Source organism: Tachyglossus aculeatus, chromosome 2 (assembly GCF_015852505.1).
Source record: "Tachyglossus aculeatus isolate mTacAcu1 chromosome 2, mTacAcu1.pri, whole genome shotgun sequence".
Classification (NCBI taxonomy): Eukaryota; Metazoa; Chordata; class Mammalia; order Monotremata; family Tachyglossidae; genus Tachyglossus; species Tachyglossus aculeatus.
The window spans coordinates 39,576,401-39,594,735 of NC_052067.1; the positions used below are offsets into that span (position 1 = coordinate 39,576,401).

The 18,335-nt window shown below is 42.2% G+C and overlaps 1 protein-coding gene across 2 annotated transcripts in view; it reads right to left on the reverse strand.

Moving 5' to 3' along the window:
* AMPH (amphiphysin) overlaps window positions 1–18,335 on the reverse strand; it is a 157,613-nt gene that overhangs the window by 47,364 nt on the left and 91,914 nt on the right. For both annotated transcript variants that reach the window (XM_038768068.1, XM_038768066.1), the window contains exons 3-10: window positions 17,135–17,189; window positions 14,761–14,855; window positions 12,024–12,119; window positions 8,134–8,241; window positions 6,942–7,027; window positions 6,090–6,165; window positions 3,308–3,390; window positions 640–778 (exon numbers count right to left, since the gene is read on the reverse strand). In XM_038768068.1, the coding sequence (XP_038623996.1) occupies window positions 640–778; window positions 3,308–3,390; window positions 6,090–6,165; window positions 6,942–7,027; window positions 8,134–8,241; window positions 12,024–12,119; window positions 14,761–14,855; window positions 17,135–17,189 (738 nt within the window). The remainder of the gene's footprint in view (window positions 1–639; window positions 779–3,307; window positions 3,391–6,089; window positions 6,166–6,941; window positions 7,028–8,133; window positions 8,242–12,023; window positions 12,120–14,760; window positions 14,856–17,134; window positions 17,190–18,335) is intronic.

An 18,335-nucleotide genomic window follows, 5' to 3' on the forward strand; every position in this document is an offset into this window, starting at 1 on the left:
CCACTAAGCCATGCTGCTTATCTGGGATGAAGCCAGAAAAAGTCACTGGGAGATTTAGGAGCAAAAACTCAATTGGTTATTAGACCCAAGGTGTGCATTGTAGATCCAGAGAGTAGAGAAGCAACTTGGCCTAGTGACCGGACTGTTTACAGCCTGATTAGGTTGGATCTATCCCAGCACTTAATACAGTGCTTAACACATAGTAATCACTATACCATCATCATCATCATCATCATTTGGTACTTGTTCCTTGCTCAGTGCTATTGGAAGGCCAGGTTAAAATAACTACTTACAGACAGGGAATGGTTTGCCTAGAGCAGGGTGGGGGAGAAACGAAGGTTCTTGGCCCAAGTACAGCATATGGGTTCTTGGGCCCCACCTCTCCTTCAATTACTCTCACTGAGGGAAGGGCTAAGATGGAGGTAGACCCAAGGGTCTGAGATTCTGGGCAGCCTGGCCCTGCCCTAGAGTAGAAGTTCTGGAAGACAGGATAGGGACAATAAGCTGAAGTTCACCACTGGCCTAGGGGATTTCTGACAGCCTCACTCCAACTGCCCTCTTCTCCTGCCCCCTCCCAATCTCCTCACGCCTGCTCCTCTACCCCAATTCGATATATTCCCTCCCATCCTCCCTTCCCACCTGTGAAGGTGATTTAGGTCGCGCTGGGGCTGGAGAGGCAGGTGCCAGTGTGTGGTTCGGACTGGCGGCCGGGCTGGGAAGAGGTGACAGTTCTTCAGGTGGCGATGGCGTCTTTGCGATGCGGAGGGGCCCGGAGTCACTAGGACAGCACAGAGAGGTGAGCATTCTGGCGCTCTGCTGCTCAGGTCATTTATCTAAAAATATGCTCCGTCCACGTCTCCCCACTCCTCAAGAACCTCCAGTGCTCGCTTTTCCATCTCCACGTCAAACATAAATTCCCACCTTCGGCTTTAGAACATTCAAACAGCTCACCCCCACCGTCCCTACTTTGCTGATTTTCTACTACAGCCCAGACCAAACATTTCAGTCTTCTAATGCCAACCTACTCACTGTTTCTCAATCTAGTCCATCTTGCTGCTGACCCCTCGCCCACATCCTGCCTCTGGCATGGAACTCCCTTCTCCTTCATATACAACAAACAGTCACTCTCCCCACCTTCAAAGTCCTGTTAAAATCATTTCTCCTCCAAGAGGCCATTCCTGACTAAGACCTCATTTCCCCTACTCCCTCTCCCCTCTGCGTTGCCTACGCATGTGACTCTGTACTCAAGAAGCATGTGATATCCACTCCACCCTCAGCCCAACAGCACTTACGTACATATCCATAATTTATTTTAATGTCTGTCTCCCCCTCTAGACTCTGTGGGCAGGGGACGCGTCTACCAACTCTGTTGAATTGTACTACCCCAAATATTTAGTTCACTAGTCTACACATAGTAAGTGTTCAGTGAATACTATTAATTGATAGATTGATTGATTTGGCCTTCTCTCTCCTGGAACCAGAAGAGCCTCGGCAAAGATCACGTCTTTGGGGTTTAATTGTCCAAAGAGCAGCTGGATTCAGCTACAATGGTGTGGAAGTGCAGATGTGGGGCACAGGGGGAGGGGGCGTTGGGCTGGGCTCAGAGAAGGGATCCCACTGGGAAAACTACCATCATTCCTGGTTTGATCCTAAGCAAAAACCAGCTCAGCTATTGGGGGCTTGGGCTGTGATGAGGGGCTTGGACAGTGAATCAGGAGGCTTGACTGGTCTCCCCCGCCCCTCATTACCTTGCTCTCGTGCTGGGCCATTCCATAACCTATCTTGACCTTGTTCCCTTCTCAGAGAAGAATTTGGATGCATTAAAAATGTCAGGGGATACTTCATTTTAAGTGGCAAAAGCTTCAAACCAATGGAATGTGTCTAATGCCAGCAGTGCCGGTTGAACAATTGGAAGATATCACTTCCATTAATTAATAGTTTTGTCTCCCCTCTTCCCTGCATCAAATACAAGTTAATGGCTCCATCCTAACAGCTTTAGCTGAATGGACTTGGCTGAAAAGAATAATAAAACAATTTCATCATTCTCAGCCCTAATAATGCTGTTGAAAGCACATTCTACTTTCTAGGATTTCCAGAAGTCTACAGCTTGAGGAAAACAGCCTGTATCCTTAAACAAATAACCACATACAGGGCAGCAGTCTAGCCATCCTTAGAGGAAATTGTTTCCTAAGCCTATTTGGAGAGAACAAAGACAGTGCATGATTTGGAAGGCATTCCAACAATCATGTCCTTTCATCTGAAAACAAAGGCTAACTATTCTCCAGGGGGAATTCATTTAGCACACTCACCTCCCCTTTCTGTGGAAGCATGGAGAATATGGAATAAACATTTGCTAGTAAGGAGATTGTGTCCCCACTTTATTTCCATCTTACTTAAACTTAAGGGTAATCACATCCAAATGTCTTGACTGCTCATTAACCCCTTCCTTCTCCTCTGAAACAAGTTAGCAGCAATCATCGCACATCCTTCACTACACACACACACACACACACACACACGTATATATATAATTCAGTAGTACTCAAGTAACAATAACAATAATATTGAAGCACTGATTGCAATAATAATATAAGCCTAACTATGAGGTCTCAAGACTTTCTATGGTGACTAACAGCTACTGCCTTTTTTTAACCAAAAAAAACTTTGCTGGAGTAATTATCCCTGGAAGCTAAGGAAGCACAGATTAATCACCCCATTCTGTAGTGGCAAAAGGGTAAATATCTTGATCTTCAGATGGGGAAAAATGGTAATCTGACCCAAGTTTGAAAGGGAGGGGTCCAAAAGTGGGAAGAATCCAACCAGAAAAGACCGAGGGTAAGAGAGATGGGTTGGGCAAGCTTGTTTTCCATTCCAGAGTTAGTTATTGCATTTATTTATAATGGTATGTGCTAAGCGCTTATTCTGTGGCAAGCACTATGCTAGATGCAAATCAGACACAGACCCTGTCCCACATGGGGCTCACAATCTAGAATCCCGTAGATGTTTTGTTATGGTCCTCTAGACTGTAAACTCATTTTGGGAAGGGAATGTGTCTACCAACTTTGTCAGTCAATCGTATTTAATGAGTGCTTACTCTGCGCATAGTACTGTACTAAGCACTTGGGAGAATACAGTATAATAATACACAGACACATCTCTACCCATGGCAAGTTTATACTCTCCCAAGTGCTTAGTGCTCTTAACACAGTAAATGTCCAATAAATACGATTGATTGATTTTGATTGATGGATGGATTGATTCTCCTGGGGAGTGTTTAGAGGTGGAAGACCCCTAAACCATGGCTTACCTGGGAGCCCCCTGGATTGTGAAGGCTTTGTCAGCATGCTGATCACCAAGTTTGGTCATCACCTCATATAGCTGGTGGCAGAGCTGGGAACATAGAGAGGCCTGGCTGATTACTTGCGACTCCAAGAAAGATCAGGTGGTTGTTTATCCCTAGTAAAGCACTCAATTATAAATCAGCAGCTTTCCTGTGGCTTTGTTTGTTTGTTTGAGGGTACTTCTTAAGCACCTATTATGTGTCCAACACTGTTCTAAGTGCTGGGGTAGGTATCAGTTAATGAGGTTGGACACAGTCCCTGTCCCACATGGGCTCACGGTCTTCAGTGGGAGAGAGAACAAGCATTGAATCTCCATTTTACACTTGAGGAAACTGAGGCACAGAGGAGTTGAGAGACTTGTCCAAGGTCACACAGCTAGCAACTGGCAGAGTCAGAATTAGAATGCAGGTCCTCTAACTCCCAGGACCACGCTGTTTCCACTCAGCCACGCTGCTCCTTTTACAATCAAACAAAACTCAGAGCTAGCAGTCCTCGCTAGAAACCAATGGTTCTCACTAGAATGTTTTCACTAGCTCACATCTCACCATACCATGTGACAGGTCCTGTGAGAGAAGAGGCCTGTTTTCAGAAGGAAATTTGGGAAGAGAGAAGAGAGGGAGGCAGGGATATGAGGGGCGAGGCAGAGTGGGGCTTAGGGGTGGTTGAAGGGGGCAGCCAACTTGGGGCCTCCAATTTTGAGCTGTGGCCCCTTTGTGCTCAAATTCCTTCACTTCTTTGTGCTCGGGTTCCCTTACTCCTTTGTGATCACACATCGAGGGGTAAGTGCGGGGGCTGTTAATGTGAGGTAGGAACTGCCCGTGGGTCCGTGGTTCCTAACAGCGGTTAGAGCAGTGTTTCTTGACTTTTGGGCCCCCCTCAGGGTAACAAGGCCCGGATGGGCCTTTCCGATAAAGCCATAAATCCCTAGCAGCCCTAGGGGACCCTTCAAAGCCCTACTGAGAGCTCACCTCCTCCAGGAGGCCTTCCCGGACTGAACCCCCTCCTTCCTCTGCCCCTCCTTCCCCTCCACACAGCACCTATATATATGTATATATGTTTGCACATATTTATTACTCTTTATTTATTTATTTACTGGTACATATTTATTCTATTTATTTTATTTTGTTAATATGTTTTGTTTTGTTGTCTGTCTCCCCCTTCTAGACTGCGAACCCGCTGTTGGGTAGGGACCATCTCTATATGTTGCCAACTTGTACTTCCCAAGCACTTAGTACAGTGCTCTGCACACAGTAAGTGCTCAATAAATACGATTGAATGAATGAATTCCCTCGCTCCCTTTTCATACTTACATTTCCTTTCTCCCTGCTTATGCTTACATTCCCTTACTCCCTGTTTCTGCTCATATTTCCTTACTCCTTCCTGCTCACATTCCCTCAATCCCTCATCATGCTCACATTCCCTTAAGCCTTCTTCAAACTCACATTCCCTTTTTCTAACTTCAAAGTAAATTTTCTGCCATTTTCTCCATAATAATGCCATGTTCTGGGGAAAAGCCCTAGAAAGAAATTCACTTCATTCAAACCATCCAAAATCATTATCTTTAAATGCAGTAGAACTGAAACCACAAAGGGTTGTGCCCTCTTCCCTCCCTTCCCCTTCATCCCCAACCCAGATTGGCAGAATGCAGCTTTGCCCGATTTGATGCAATATTAATTTATGACTCCAGGGCCCACCCGCTTATCTTATATCATCCTGTGCTGAGTACTAAGGATGAGTACTAAAATGTCCCATCCTGGGTAAAGCCAGAAATAACTGTCTCCCAGCCTTCAAAAAGAGATGCTCTAATCCATCACTGGAAAGATGCTGAGGGGTGATATTCACGTTACTGCATCAAACTCTCATTATAGACCCAACAAAGCCCAAGAGAAGATGTAAATCAAAGGAGGAAGCCAAAAACATAGAAGAGCTTGCAGAAATAATTTAATCTCACTGTGGGCAGAGAACGTGTCTACCAACTCTGTTGCACTCTGCACTCCCAAATGTTTAACACAGTGCTCTGCACATAGTAAGTGCTCAATCAATGTGATTGAATGATTGATTGAATGATTAATTGACCATCGCTTAAGCCTGCCAAAGGGACACAGAGAGCTTGTCCTGGAGGTACATGACATCCCAGTATTAATAATAATTTTGGTACTTGTTAAATGCTTACTGGGTGCCAAGCACTGTTCTGAGCACTGGGGTAGATACAAGGTTGTCAGGTTGGACATAGTAATATTACTTATAACTCATCTATGTCCAAAACATGGATTAAAATAATTATTGGCCTACGATTGTGCAATTTCTCCTGCTTTGAAACACCCCAAATAGGATTAACCAAATAGCTACCCAATATAATTATGTTTTTATACCCATCTACAGTAATGTGTTTTCAACTGTAGGTATGAACAGTTATTCTGATTTATTCTATTTCCTTCTGATATATTTGCTCCTGATGCATTTGTCTCCTTGTTCTTCCTATGGCTTCTATTATTTGTAAACAGTTTTATATATGTGTCTCCCCTTTTAGGTTGGGGGTAGGAAATACATAATTTGCTTCTGTTGAACTTTTCCAAGTGCTTTGAACAGTCCGTTACACTGAGTAGATCCTAAATAAATAATTTTTCTAATTGTACTACTACTGGTATTAGTACTAATGATGATACTATTACTACTACTACTACTACTCAACAAAACTTTCATTCATTATGCAGTTCAGAGAGTAGAAAAATAATTGCATTCACTCACCAAAGCAATTTCCTTGTGAAACTTGGCTTCAAGGCTAGACACATTTTTGAAGGTAGTTACATAAAATCCCACTCGCCTGTAATGAGGAACAGAGAAGATGGGTAGGAGGGTTGATAAGATGGAGTAGAAAGAAGAAGGAAATGTTTTTTATCTTGTTTTCAATGATTAAAAAAAGCTTCACGTATTTGCCCTACATCTTACTTGGGAAAGCCAGTGATAAAATAAGGTATTTAAAATAAACAAAATCCAAGCTTATCCTGATTCATTGAAATTTTTCAACTTTGAGAAATTTACATGTCAAAGCTTTGCTGTAAATGTTTTCACAGATGATGTGGATTCAGGGAGCTAGAGTAGGTTTTATTTCATTTCATTTTTATTTTCCTTACTGATTCAGGGCCATATTCACTAGAATGTGAGTTATTGCAGCTACCTGGTCACTGGCCTCTAGACTGTCTTCCTGATGTCTTTGCAATTGGGGTCAAAGTGAATGCTTAGATCAGTCAAAAGCATTTATTGAACACTTACTATGTGCAGAGCATTGTATTAAGCACTTGGGAGAGTACAATACAACAGAATTAGCAGACACTTACAGTCTGCCCATAATGAATTTACAGTCTAGATGCCTTGATAGGGAGAAGAGAGGCTTTTTTTTCCCTAAGGAAAGGAAGAGTATGGCTAACTTTGTGAGGTGACATTCGGTAAGGTTTGGAGGGAGAGACTGCCCTAAATGGAAATAGAAGTGAAAATTCCATTGGTTTATGCGGAAAGTTTGAAGACATAAGACAGAAGTGGCTTGGAAAATTATCTGGCTGGTGACTAGACTGATAATTCTGCTGGGGTAAACACCCTTACCTAGACCACAGAGAAGGCAATTCCTCCTGTAAATCAATGTTAAACTCTTCAAACACCTTTTGAGCCTTCTGAAACTCTTCTTCTGCCTAGAATAAACAAACATAGGGACTTTGTTTTACCACTTTTAAAAGATAACCATCGGCTAAAAAAAACCCACTGTATTCAAGGGGATTAAAGTTTTGTTTTCCTGTGGAGGCCTGGGTTTGAATCCTACTTTTGAGAAGTGGTGTGGCTTAATGGAAAGAACATGGGCTTGGAAGTCAAAAGATCTGGTTTCTAACCCAGGCTCTGCCACTGATCTTCTGTATGACCTTGGGCAAGTTGCTTAACTTCTCTGTGCCTCATTTCCCTCATCTGCAAAATGGGGTTTCAATACTTGATCTCTCTCCTACTTAGACTGTGAACCCCATTTGGGACCTAATTATCTTTTTATCCCCCCCCCCCCCAAGGCTTAGAACAGTGTTTTGCACAGATAATAATAATGATGGTATTTGTTAAGCGCTTACTATGTGCAAACACTGTTCTAAGCGCAGAGTAAGCAATTAACAAACACCATAATTACTATCCAAAGCCATATCATTTGGGGTGAGGATGAGTCCTCTCTGATTAAAATAGCTCCTTTCTCAATTTCTGAAATTTGGAAATGTTTGATCCTATTCATGCTTGATTCTTTATTGTGTCCTGATTCAATCCAGAAGAATGGTCAGCATTGAGCGTACAGACAGGCGAGAAAATAGTGTGGCTTAGTGGCTATATCATGGTCCTGGGAGTCAGAAGGACTTGGGTTCTAATCCCAGCTCTGCCAATTGTTGAGTGACCTTGGGCAAGTCACTTAACTTCTCTGTGCCTCAGTTCCTTCATCTGGAAAATGGTGCGAAGACTGTGAGCCCTATGTGGCACAGAGACTGTGTCCAACCCAATAACCTTGAATCTACCCCAGTGCTTAGTACAGTGCTTGGCACATAGTAAGCTTAACAAATACTGCAATTATTATTATCAAAACAGGAACGCTGAGAGATTAAATAATTTGTCTAATTTATCTAGCTGAACAGTACAGGGATGGAACAAGGAATCAATGTAATCTCAAGAAGGACAGAGATCACATCTCCAGAGAAAATATATGAATGTGAGGGGAAAGGACAAGTGCAAATTTTCGGGATAATGATCCTTAAATCGCAAAGATGGGTTTTACCTTTGTGATTCTCCCTTCATCTCTTCTTTTGGAGCTCTGCAGGGCTTCCAGATGGTGCCGTGCACTGTCATAGTCCACCAGTTTTCTGCTCCGCTTTGCAATACGAGTCTGCCAAGGGAAAAAAACACTCATTTGGCCTCTCCTGGGTTTGAATGAGAGGTCTACTGGTCTACTGGCCCTGAATGTAGAGGTTGCTGGCCAGAGTCTAATTAGCACCAATGTACCGTTACAGCTCCTTTCCTGGGCCCTTGTATTCCATTCCATCCTCCTCCTCTAGTCAATAAGCTCCTCATGGGCAGAGATTGTTTCTACCTACTTTATTGTATTGTGCTCTCCCAAGGATTTGATTGATTACAGTGCATTGTAAACAGTAAGCACTCCATAAATACCATTATTTGATTGATTGGTTGATCTTCAGTGTTAGGAGAAATGTCCCACAGACCCATTGATTTCCCCCACCCAAACCAGGTCACTGGGGGTCTTTAAATTCTGATACTCCAGAGGAAGCATCGAATGCCTTATTGCTGAAATTGGTGGCTTTATGCTAAAAGCTTATACAGTAGTCCTGCGTTAGTGCTAAAAGGTGCATTTTCGGAAAAGCTCATTAATAGAAGCATTGTCCTCTCCCTGGCTTTCCCATCACTGTAGACAGCACCACCACCCTTCCTGTCTCACAAGCCCATAAACTAGATGTTATAGTTTATGACTCTTCTCTCTCCTTCAACCTACATATCCAATCCATCACTAAACCTTCACAGCATAGCTAAAATCCACCATTTCCTCTCCATCCAAACTGCTACCACGTTACTACTGCCACTCATCCTATCCCTCTTGGATTACTGCATCAGCCCCCATGCTGACCTCCCAGCCTCCTGTCTCTCCCCACTCCAGTTCGTACTTCACTCTGCTGCCTGGATCATTCTTTCTACAAAAATGCTCAGGCCATATCATTGAAGAAACTCCAGTGGTTGCCTATCCACCTCTGCATCAAACAAAAACTCCTCACCATCAGCTTTAAAGCGCTCCATCACCTTGCCCTCTCCTACCTCATCTCGCTACTCTCCCTCTACAACCCAGTCTATACACTTGGCTCCTCTCGTGATAAGTTTTTCACTATACTTCGATCTCGCCTATCTCGCCACCGACCCCTAGCCCACATTCTGCCTCTGGCTTGGAACAGCCTCTCTCCTCAGATCATACAGACAATTACTCTCCTTACTTTCAAAGCCTTATTGAAGGCACATCTCCTCCAAGAGGCCTTCCCAGGCTATGCCCCCAGCTTTCCTGATCTCCCACTCACTTCTGCATCTGACTTGCTCCCTTTGTTCTTCCCGCATCCCTGCCCCACAGCACTTATGTACACATCTGTAATTTATTTGTTTATATTGATATCTGTCTCCCCCCCACCACCACCCCACTAGATTGTAAGCTTGTTGTGAGCAGGGAATGTGTTTGCTCATTTTTGTATTGTACTCTTCCAGGTGCTTGGTACAGTGCTCTGCACAGAGTAAATGCTCAATAAATACGATTGAATGAACTGAATGAATATGAGCAAATCAGGTTGGACACCGTCCCTGACCCACATGGGGCTCACAGTCCCAATTCCCATTTTACAGATGAGGAAACTGAGGCTCAGAAAAGTGAAGTGACTTGTTCAAGATCACACAGGAGACAAGTGGTGGAGCTGGGGTTAGAACCCATGACTTTCTGATTCCCAGGTCCATGCTCTATCCACTACACCATGCTCACCAGTGAGTGAACACCCAATAAGACCTATTCCCTTGGGAAAGAACCAATTGTTCAGGATAAAAGAGGTGGGAGAGAAATGTTTATTTGTACAAGCGGGGGCTGCTTTTCTCTTTTTGTCAAGGGCAGGGAGTATTTCCTGACATTTCCATCCATCTGATGGGCTCCTGCAGCAAAAACCCAAATCTACTTATTAATGATGACAGGTTGAACCCCACTTTGGCACAAGGTAGTGAAAATATAACAATATTTTGGTATTTGGTGGATACAAAACAAGCAAAATTATTTTTGTCTTGAACTACTCACAGCTGTAGCCAAATCTGATTGATGACAAGATCAGCTCCCATTCTGGTCCTGATCTCAGATGCCAAAGTTACAGGTTGGAAATCATAGTGCAAAAAATTTATTAAATCACAGTTGAAAAAATTGAACTTCACCTCTTCCTGAGCAGCATGTCACAACTTCGCAATTCCTACTGACATGCTGGCATAAATATTTGGACAACTGCCTGAGATTTCAACTACGTGTCTCCTACTGACTTTAAATGGGTGTCATGAAGGTTAATCATCTATCATACTCTGAAAATTCACCACCTAGCAACTTGAAACATCACCCTTTTCTTGCACATGATCCATTTCTAAGACAAAGCCCAATTCCATCATTCTTATTTGATAAAATTGGCTCTTTGGTGTATAGATACTTTGAAAATGTATTGAAATATTTTTCCTCAGGGTGCTAACATAATCTTATTTGCCTTCAGGATGTTCCAGAGAATAAAGGGGGTGTGTACAATAAAATCCAATTTTACCAGAACAGGTTGAATGTAGAATCTAGCACTTTCTGAATATAGGCATTTCTGGAGCAAAGGGAAATACCAAGAAATGGGATCCAGCTTGCCTGTAAGGTGACTTGAATTCTTTTTTTTTTTTTTGGAGGGGTTGGATACTATTTTCTGGAACCTGAAAACCGTATCTATCCATCCATCACTTTTCAGAACCACAGGGAGCATGCATGCAATCTGTTGGGAATGTAAGAGGAGATGGTAAAGAGAGACAGTGGCAACAATCAAGCAGATTTCTGAAGAAATATATTTCTCTCATATTGGAATTCCGGCATAATCGATCAATTAATCGATGGTATTTATTGAGTACTTACTATACGTTGCGCTTGGGAAAGTACAATACATGTTCCCTGCCCATAATGACCCCACACAGCAGGTAAGAAACTGGGAACTCTGAGAAGATTAAATATTTGCCTGTAATGATCATGGGGCTAGCTGGATGATATAGGGACCGAACAAGAAATAAATGTAATCTCAAGGAAGACAGGGACCAGTTTGTTTGCATTTTTATAGTCCTTTTGCAATCAATTCTCTGTAAGGATTAAAGTCCTCATTGTCTAAACTGCGTTCCAAAGACCATCCAATATTTGGTATCATCTATCTTATTTCTCCACACTACTTAAGAGGTGGTTAATTGGGTTCTGGTGGTTAATTGGGTTCTGGTGGTTAATTGGATTCTGGAATAAGTAATCTGCTGAAAATCCCAGGGGTATAGAAGTGGAATCTGCCATTTCAGACTGAAACCAAAAACAAAAGAAAAATCCAGATGAAAAGAAGTCAAAAGAATCAAGGTACTTTAAAAACCAGAGGCAAATCCACTTAAAACCTCAGATTTTTTTACGTTCCATTTTCTCTGAACAGTTCAAGGACAAATATCATACCAACATGAGAGATAATAGCTGCAAACTCTCCAGGTAACAGTGTTGCTGATGAAATTAAAGATATTTTTTTTCTCTCTAGTGTTCTTCCTCTACTAAGAGCCTGCCAAAGTGGCAAAACTCTGTATCACATTCAAAGGAATTTTCTCAGGGCCACACACTCCTGGCCTAGGGCTCTTTGTTCAAGAAAAGCAAGTGAAGTCGAGGGACTGAACAGAGTGCAAAAATGAGATTTCTTTAACCACCTCTCACTTCATAGAGTCTTGAAAGCAACATCTAGTCTCTGAGAGATCCCTGCTCAGGCAATGAAATGTTGTCTGTTGCTTTTGAGGATCACCTGCATTTCTCTCTGACTATTGCGCCCCTGTTTCAATTAAAATAGGCAACTGCTTAATTCTTCCTTTTAAAGGTGAAAGGCGCCATACTTTGATATCAGGAAACTGTCCAAGGTATGTGTCCAAGGTGAGCAAGGAACCATCCACCAGCTTTTGATGGAAATCCTCCCAGAGAACATCACATTTCTGAAAGACATGGAGAGAGAAAAACATAGCTGCCAATCATTTTAATTAACAGATGATGTCTTAGGTTGAAATTTCTGGGATTCCAAAAAGTCTTCTGAATTACTTAAGAGAATGGAAATGTTTATTAGGGTAGACTTCTCAGACATAAGGCCTAGCTTCTTTTTATTCATTCATTCAATCATATTTATTGAGCACCTGCTGTGTGCAGAGCACTGTACTAAGCGCTTGGGAAGTACAAGTCGGCAACATATAGAGACGGTCCCTACCGAACAACGGGCTCACAGTCTAGAAGGGGGAGAAAGACAATGAAACAAAACATGTAGACAGGTGCCCAAATCATCAGAATAAATAGAATTCTAGCTATATGCACATCATTAACAAAATAAATTGAATAGTAAATATGTACAAGTAAAATAAATAGAGTAATAAATCTGTACAAATATATACAAGTGCTGAGGGGTGGGGAAGGAGGTAGGGCGGGGGGGATGGGGAGGAGGAGAGGAAAAAGGAGTCTCAGTCTGGGAAGGCCTCCTGGGGGAGGTGAGCTCTCAGTAGGGCTTTGAAGGGAGGAAAGAGCTAGTTTGGCGGATGTGTGGAGGGAGGGCATTCCAGGCCAGGGGAAGGACGTGGGCCAGGGGTCAACAGGTGTTGAAAACAAGCGCCAACATGTCAGATATCACTGTGGCCCAGTGGGCACAGGCCTGAGAATCAGGAGACCAGGGTTCTAATCCTGGCTCCACCACTTCCCTGGTGAACATAAACATGACCTGCAGAGGCCAGTTTTATCCAGTTTAATATCCTGGATGTTTCCTAAAGACTGACTAGGACTAAAAGCAGCGGATATATCATTGAATGATGCTTTCATCTCCTCTCCTGATCTATGGGAAGCAATGAGAACATTTTCTGGAGCAGAGTTGCCAAAGGCTGAGAGTGGTTTTTACAAATAATGTGTACAAAAGGGACTGATTTTCCAACTATTTTACAGAAATAATTGTACAAAATAACACATGGTAATTCGGCATCAGCTGGGACATCAATTTGGCTCATAACTAGGTGAAGCTAAGTGGCCAGCAAACAGGGCTAATAGCTCAAAACCAAGCGCTTTCTGGGGACAACTGGAAATTATCTAGAAACCACAGCTCCCACCTCCCTTCCTTCCTTCCTGCCTATCTTCTCCTGATGATGATGGTATTTACTGAGTGCTTACTCTGGGTCCAGCACTGTGCTATGTGTTGGGGTAGATACAAGATGATCAGATCGGACCCAGTTTCTATGCCTCATGCTGTTTATAGTGTAAGCGGGAGAGAGAAGGGGTGTTTTAACCCCTCTTAACCCCATAAAATGGTTAACCCCATTTTATGGATGAGGAAACTGGCAAGAGAGAAAGGAACTAAGAAGAGGTGGGGGAGCATGGGGGAGGGAGGAGGAAGGCGAGAAAGGACAAGGGGAGAAAAAAATAACCTGTTTTCTTATTGAATTAAACCTTAGCTTCCCCTGTATAATCCTGTTTAGATATTCCTCATAGCTGCCTAAATTTTGTTTAATGATATTTGTTAAATGTTTACTATATGACAGGTACCGTTCTAAGCACTTGGGTAGATACAAGTTAATCAGGATGGACACAGTCCCTGTCCCATAAGGGGCTCAGCGTCTTAATCCTTATTTTACAGATGAGGTAACTGAAGTAAAGAGAAGTTAAATGACTTGACAAGGTCACACAGCAGACAAACTGGGGAGCCGGGATTAGAACCCAGGTCCTTCTGACTTCTGGGCCTGTGCTCTATCCATTAGGTAAATGAACATTTGTAGCGCACTGTCATTGCATTTGTAAATAATTTATGGGTGCCTTCTAGACTGTGAGCCCGCTGTTGGGTAGGGACCATCTCTATATGTTGCCAACTTGTACTTCCCAAGGGCTTAGTACAGTGCTCTGCACACAGTAAGTGCTCAATAAATACGACTGAATGAATATCTCCCCAATTTCAGTTTAAGCATCGAGAGGGAAATAACTGTATCTTGCTCTTGGTATACTCTCTCAAGTGCTTAATACAGTGCTCTGCAGACAGTAGGTGCTCAATAAATATGATTGATTGACTGGCATTTGTAGTCAAGGTATTTGGCCTAAATTAGATCCACAGTTGTAGGGTTTATGCAAGAGCTGAAGGAGCGAGGGAGCATCTTGGAGTTAGAAAATTCAGATTTATGTATTTTGTCTGCCAAGGTGGCTCCATTTATTCAATTGTACCTTCAATTGTTTATTTCGATTATTGTATGACTACTATTATACCAGTCTCCTCCAGTAGAAGGTAAGCTCCTTGCATGCAGGTAATGTGTCACTTGCTTGTTTTGTTTTTCTCAAGCTGTTTGTGTAGTGTACTGCACCTAGCAGATTCTAAATAAATATTACCACTACTATTACTACCACTACTACTATTTCTATTACTGCTACTACTATTACTACCACTACCACTACTTACGTGCCTGCTTGAGAAAGAGCCCTGGTTGCCGTCTGGTCTTCAAACATCTTCGTACAGTAACTAAGGCCCAAAATGCTAAGTGAGGGACGGAGGGCCTTCAGCAATGAAGGGATAGTGCCAGGAAAATAATTTTCAGGTTTCCCCATCCTTTCCTTAGTTCTTACCTCACCAACCATTTTGACATCATCCCGTCCAAACCAATCAGGCTCATAGACTTCATGGAGAGATTCTGTTAGCTTCATAGAGGCCTCTTGCATGCCTGCACCATTGAAGAAAAGTAACAAAGCTGTAGTTAACCAAGCAGATATTAAATATGTTAAACTTTTTCTCTAAAAATCTATGACTGATCCTTCCGCCTTCAGATTTAGCTGGTAAATCCTAATGCTGCTTTATGAGATCTGGTGAATAAAAATCGTATTTCCTTTATAATTTTATAGATTTCAATTATGTCTTTTATAAATTTCAATTATGGCCCTTCTCAGCCTCTGTCTTTCTTTTTTATGGCTTTTGTTAAGAGCTTACTATGTGCTAGGCACTATACTTAGCACTGGGGTAGTTAAAAGTTTGTCAGGTTGGACACAGTCCTTGTCCCACATGGGACTCCCAGCTTTAAAGCCCACTTTACAGATGAGACAACTGAGGCACACAGAAGTGAAGTGACTTATCCAAGGTCACACAACAGAAAAGTGGTGGAGCCGGTATTAGAACCCAGGCCGTATACTCCTAGGCCCGTGCTCTTTTCACTAAGCCACAGTGCTTCTCCAGATTTAAGCATCCTAATCAGTTTAATTTCAACCAGAAATTTCTCCCATCCCCCTAATCATTGTGATTGCCCTTCTCTGTCCCTTCTCCAGCAATATTATATCTTCAAAATAACTTCAGAGAATATTCCAGGTGTGGGGGCATCACAGTTTTATATAATGGTTGTTAAATACTTGGTTTTGTTCTCAAAACTCTCTCTGAAGATACATGGCATTTTGTTTGCCTTTTTTCTTGTCTTAATATTGTGAGCAAAATTGAAGATTAAACTGTACACTCCTTTCTCTATGTCATTTATGAAGATGTTAAACAAAACAAGTCCCTTCACTGATCCCTTGAGGACTCAACTATTTACACTCTCCATCTTTGGTTTTCTATGTTTTACCTATTTTAAAAGCTAGTATAGAGTGTTCTGTCCAGTCTCATGATTTTTGCATTTTCTTTAGAACCTTCGGTATGGACTTTTGAAAATCAAAGTAAAGTCAAATCAACTTTTGAAAATCAAAAATCAAAATCAAATGTCCATTTGGTCCTTTCTATCGACATGCTTATTAACCCTACCAAGATTCCAGTAGATTCATGAGGTACTGTTTCCTCTGGGCTTGTTCCTTAACAGATTATGTGCCTGTTTATCTTAAACATTAGCATCAAATCTGCCAACAGACCCTATCAGTGAGACTCAGTGATCTATAATTGTCAGTGTTACTTCAGGGTCCCTTCTGTTGGAGGGAAAGCAGGCTATGTTAGTTTATGCCCGGAGTTGTTCTGGATGGAGTTAGACATGGAGGCAAGATAACTCCTTAAAATCCCTCCCACCAGCTTTAGGCTTCCTGGGCTTATTTTCATGGAAATTGCTCCGTGGTTCCCCTTGTTTGGTTTCTCCACTTGCTCAGCCAACAAATTCTTCCCATTGGCTAATCTATCTTTGGGAGGTATCACTATCACTGCATCTGCAAACCATATGGATATTTAGATATCTTCCATATATTATCCACTGCCTATTGTTGAAGCAAATCAGTCCAGTCACTTTGGCTTGGCCAAAGGTATTTAGCTTGAAGGGAAAGAGAGAGGAATAGGATTATGGAAAGTGAATGGAAAGCACATGTAGATTTCTCCACAATCACCTAATGCAGGGCCTGTATCCTGGAACCCCCTAAAATACTGCTGATTAGCAGGATGACTGAATGGACCACTGATCTTACTGACTGACAGGACCGTCTGACCAGACTGACTGACTGACAGGGTGACTGGCTTATTCGACTGACTGACCACAGTGACATCGAGATCCCTGAAGCCATTCGTTTGATATTTACATTTGTTAAGTCAGTGAGATTTAGCCCAAGGGATGGTCCAGAGGGGACTTGCCTGTCAAATGACCCCTGATGTGCTCGAGCAATTTCCATATCCCTTGCCTGAAATATTTGAATGCATTACAGTTTTTAGGGTTTTTTTTTGGTTTTGTTTTTTTTTATGGTATTCCTTAAGTTCTGACTATGTGCTGTACTAAACACTGGGATAGTTACATGATAATCAGGTTGGACACGGTCCATGTTTCACATGGGGCTCACCGTCTTAATCCCCATTTTATAGATGAGGTAATTGAGGCACAGAGAAGTGAAATGAGTTGCCCAAGGTCACACAGTGGACAAGTGGCAGTGCTGGGATGAGAAACCCAGGTCCACTGACTCCCAGCCCTGTACTCCTTCCAGTAGCCCACACTGCTTCTCACACTACTGGTCAATACAAATTTTTACACGAAAATAAATTCATGGTAGTTACCCTTGATAGCAGCTAAATATCCCCGTAGTTCTCTTTGGAGCCTGGTTCCCTCTGCCTGAAAAACACAGAATGAATGAAACACTATCTAGTGTACATTAGAACTTGCACATAACATTGAATATTACACACACAGGAGCCCAAGGGACATGGATTTTGACATTTCTGAGGCTTCATATGTTAAAACATAAATATTTATGTAAAGATCAGGTGCCCTAATTAATGCAGGTCCAGTGCCATAAAGCTGGAAAGGTATTAGATTCTGAAAAATTTGTTTAAATTCAAGTAGTCAACTGATTGAAGAAATGATTCCAAGAATTGCTCCTCTCCTGCTCATTTGTAAAAACGCTTGCTGCTTTGAGGTGGTTCATCACCGCTATCTTCATGAGTGTGAAAAGAGTGAATAAAACTGCAAGGTTAATGTATAGCTATATTCAGGCCTCAACACATAGTCGTTTAGTTCACTTCATTCATTCATTCATTCAATCATATTTATTGAGTGCTTACTGTGTGCAGAGCACTGTACTAAGCGTTTGGGTTCAAAAAAGGGTATGCATCGGACTCTTTTCCACTACATCTAGTTTGCTGCCATTGACCTATCTGTTCATTTGTTCTAGCGTGATGTTTGATCTCAATACCTCTAAGGCTCATGCTGCTGAGTAAAATGCTAATTACATTTTCATCAATGGTGATTTTTCACCCATGAACATACAAATGTATTTGCTGAGTCACGGCTATGTGATTTCTTGCCTGCGAATCCATGATTTTGCTATATTTCAGTTTATTCTTTACATATGAAGTGCTCAAGTGTTGTATTCTATAATACTGACATGAAGTCTTACTACATGAATCTTCGTATGAAATAGCCAGAAGACCTCTTGAACTATGGGATTTCATTATTTCCTCCGGCCTTCAAGACATCTCTACTTGGACGTATACTGTCACCTCCAACTTGTCCAAAACAGAACTCCTTATCTTCCCATCCAACCCCTGTCTTCCCCCTGACTGCCATCACTGTAGAAAGCACCACCATCCTTCCTTTCTCACAAGCCCCTAACCTTGGCGATATCCTCGACTCCTCCCTTTCATTCAACCCACATATTCAATCTATCACTAAACCCTGTTAGTCCAACCAACACATCACTGAAATCCACCTTTTCCTCTCCATCTGAACTGCTACTATGTTAATCCAAGCATTTATCCT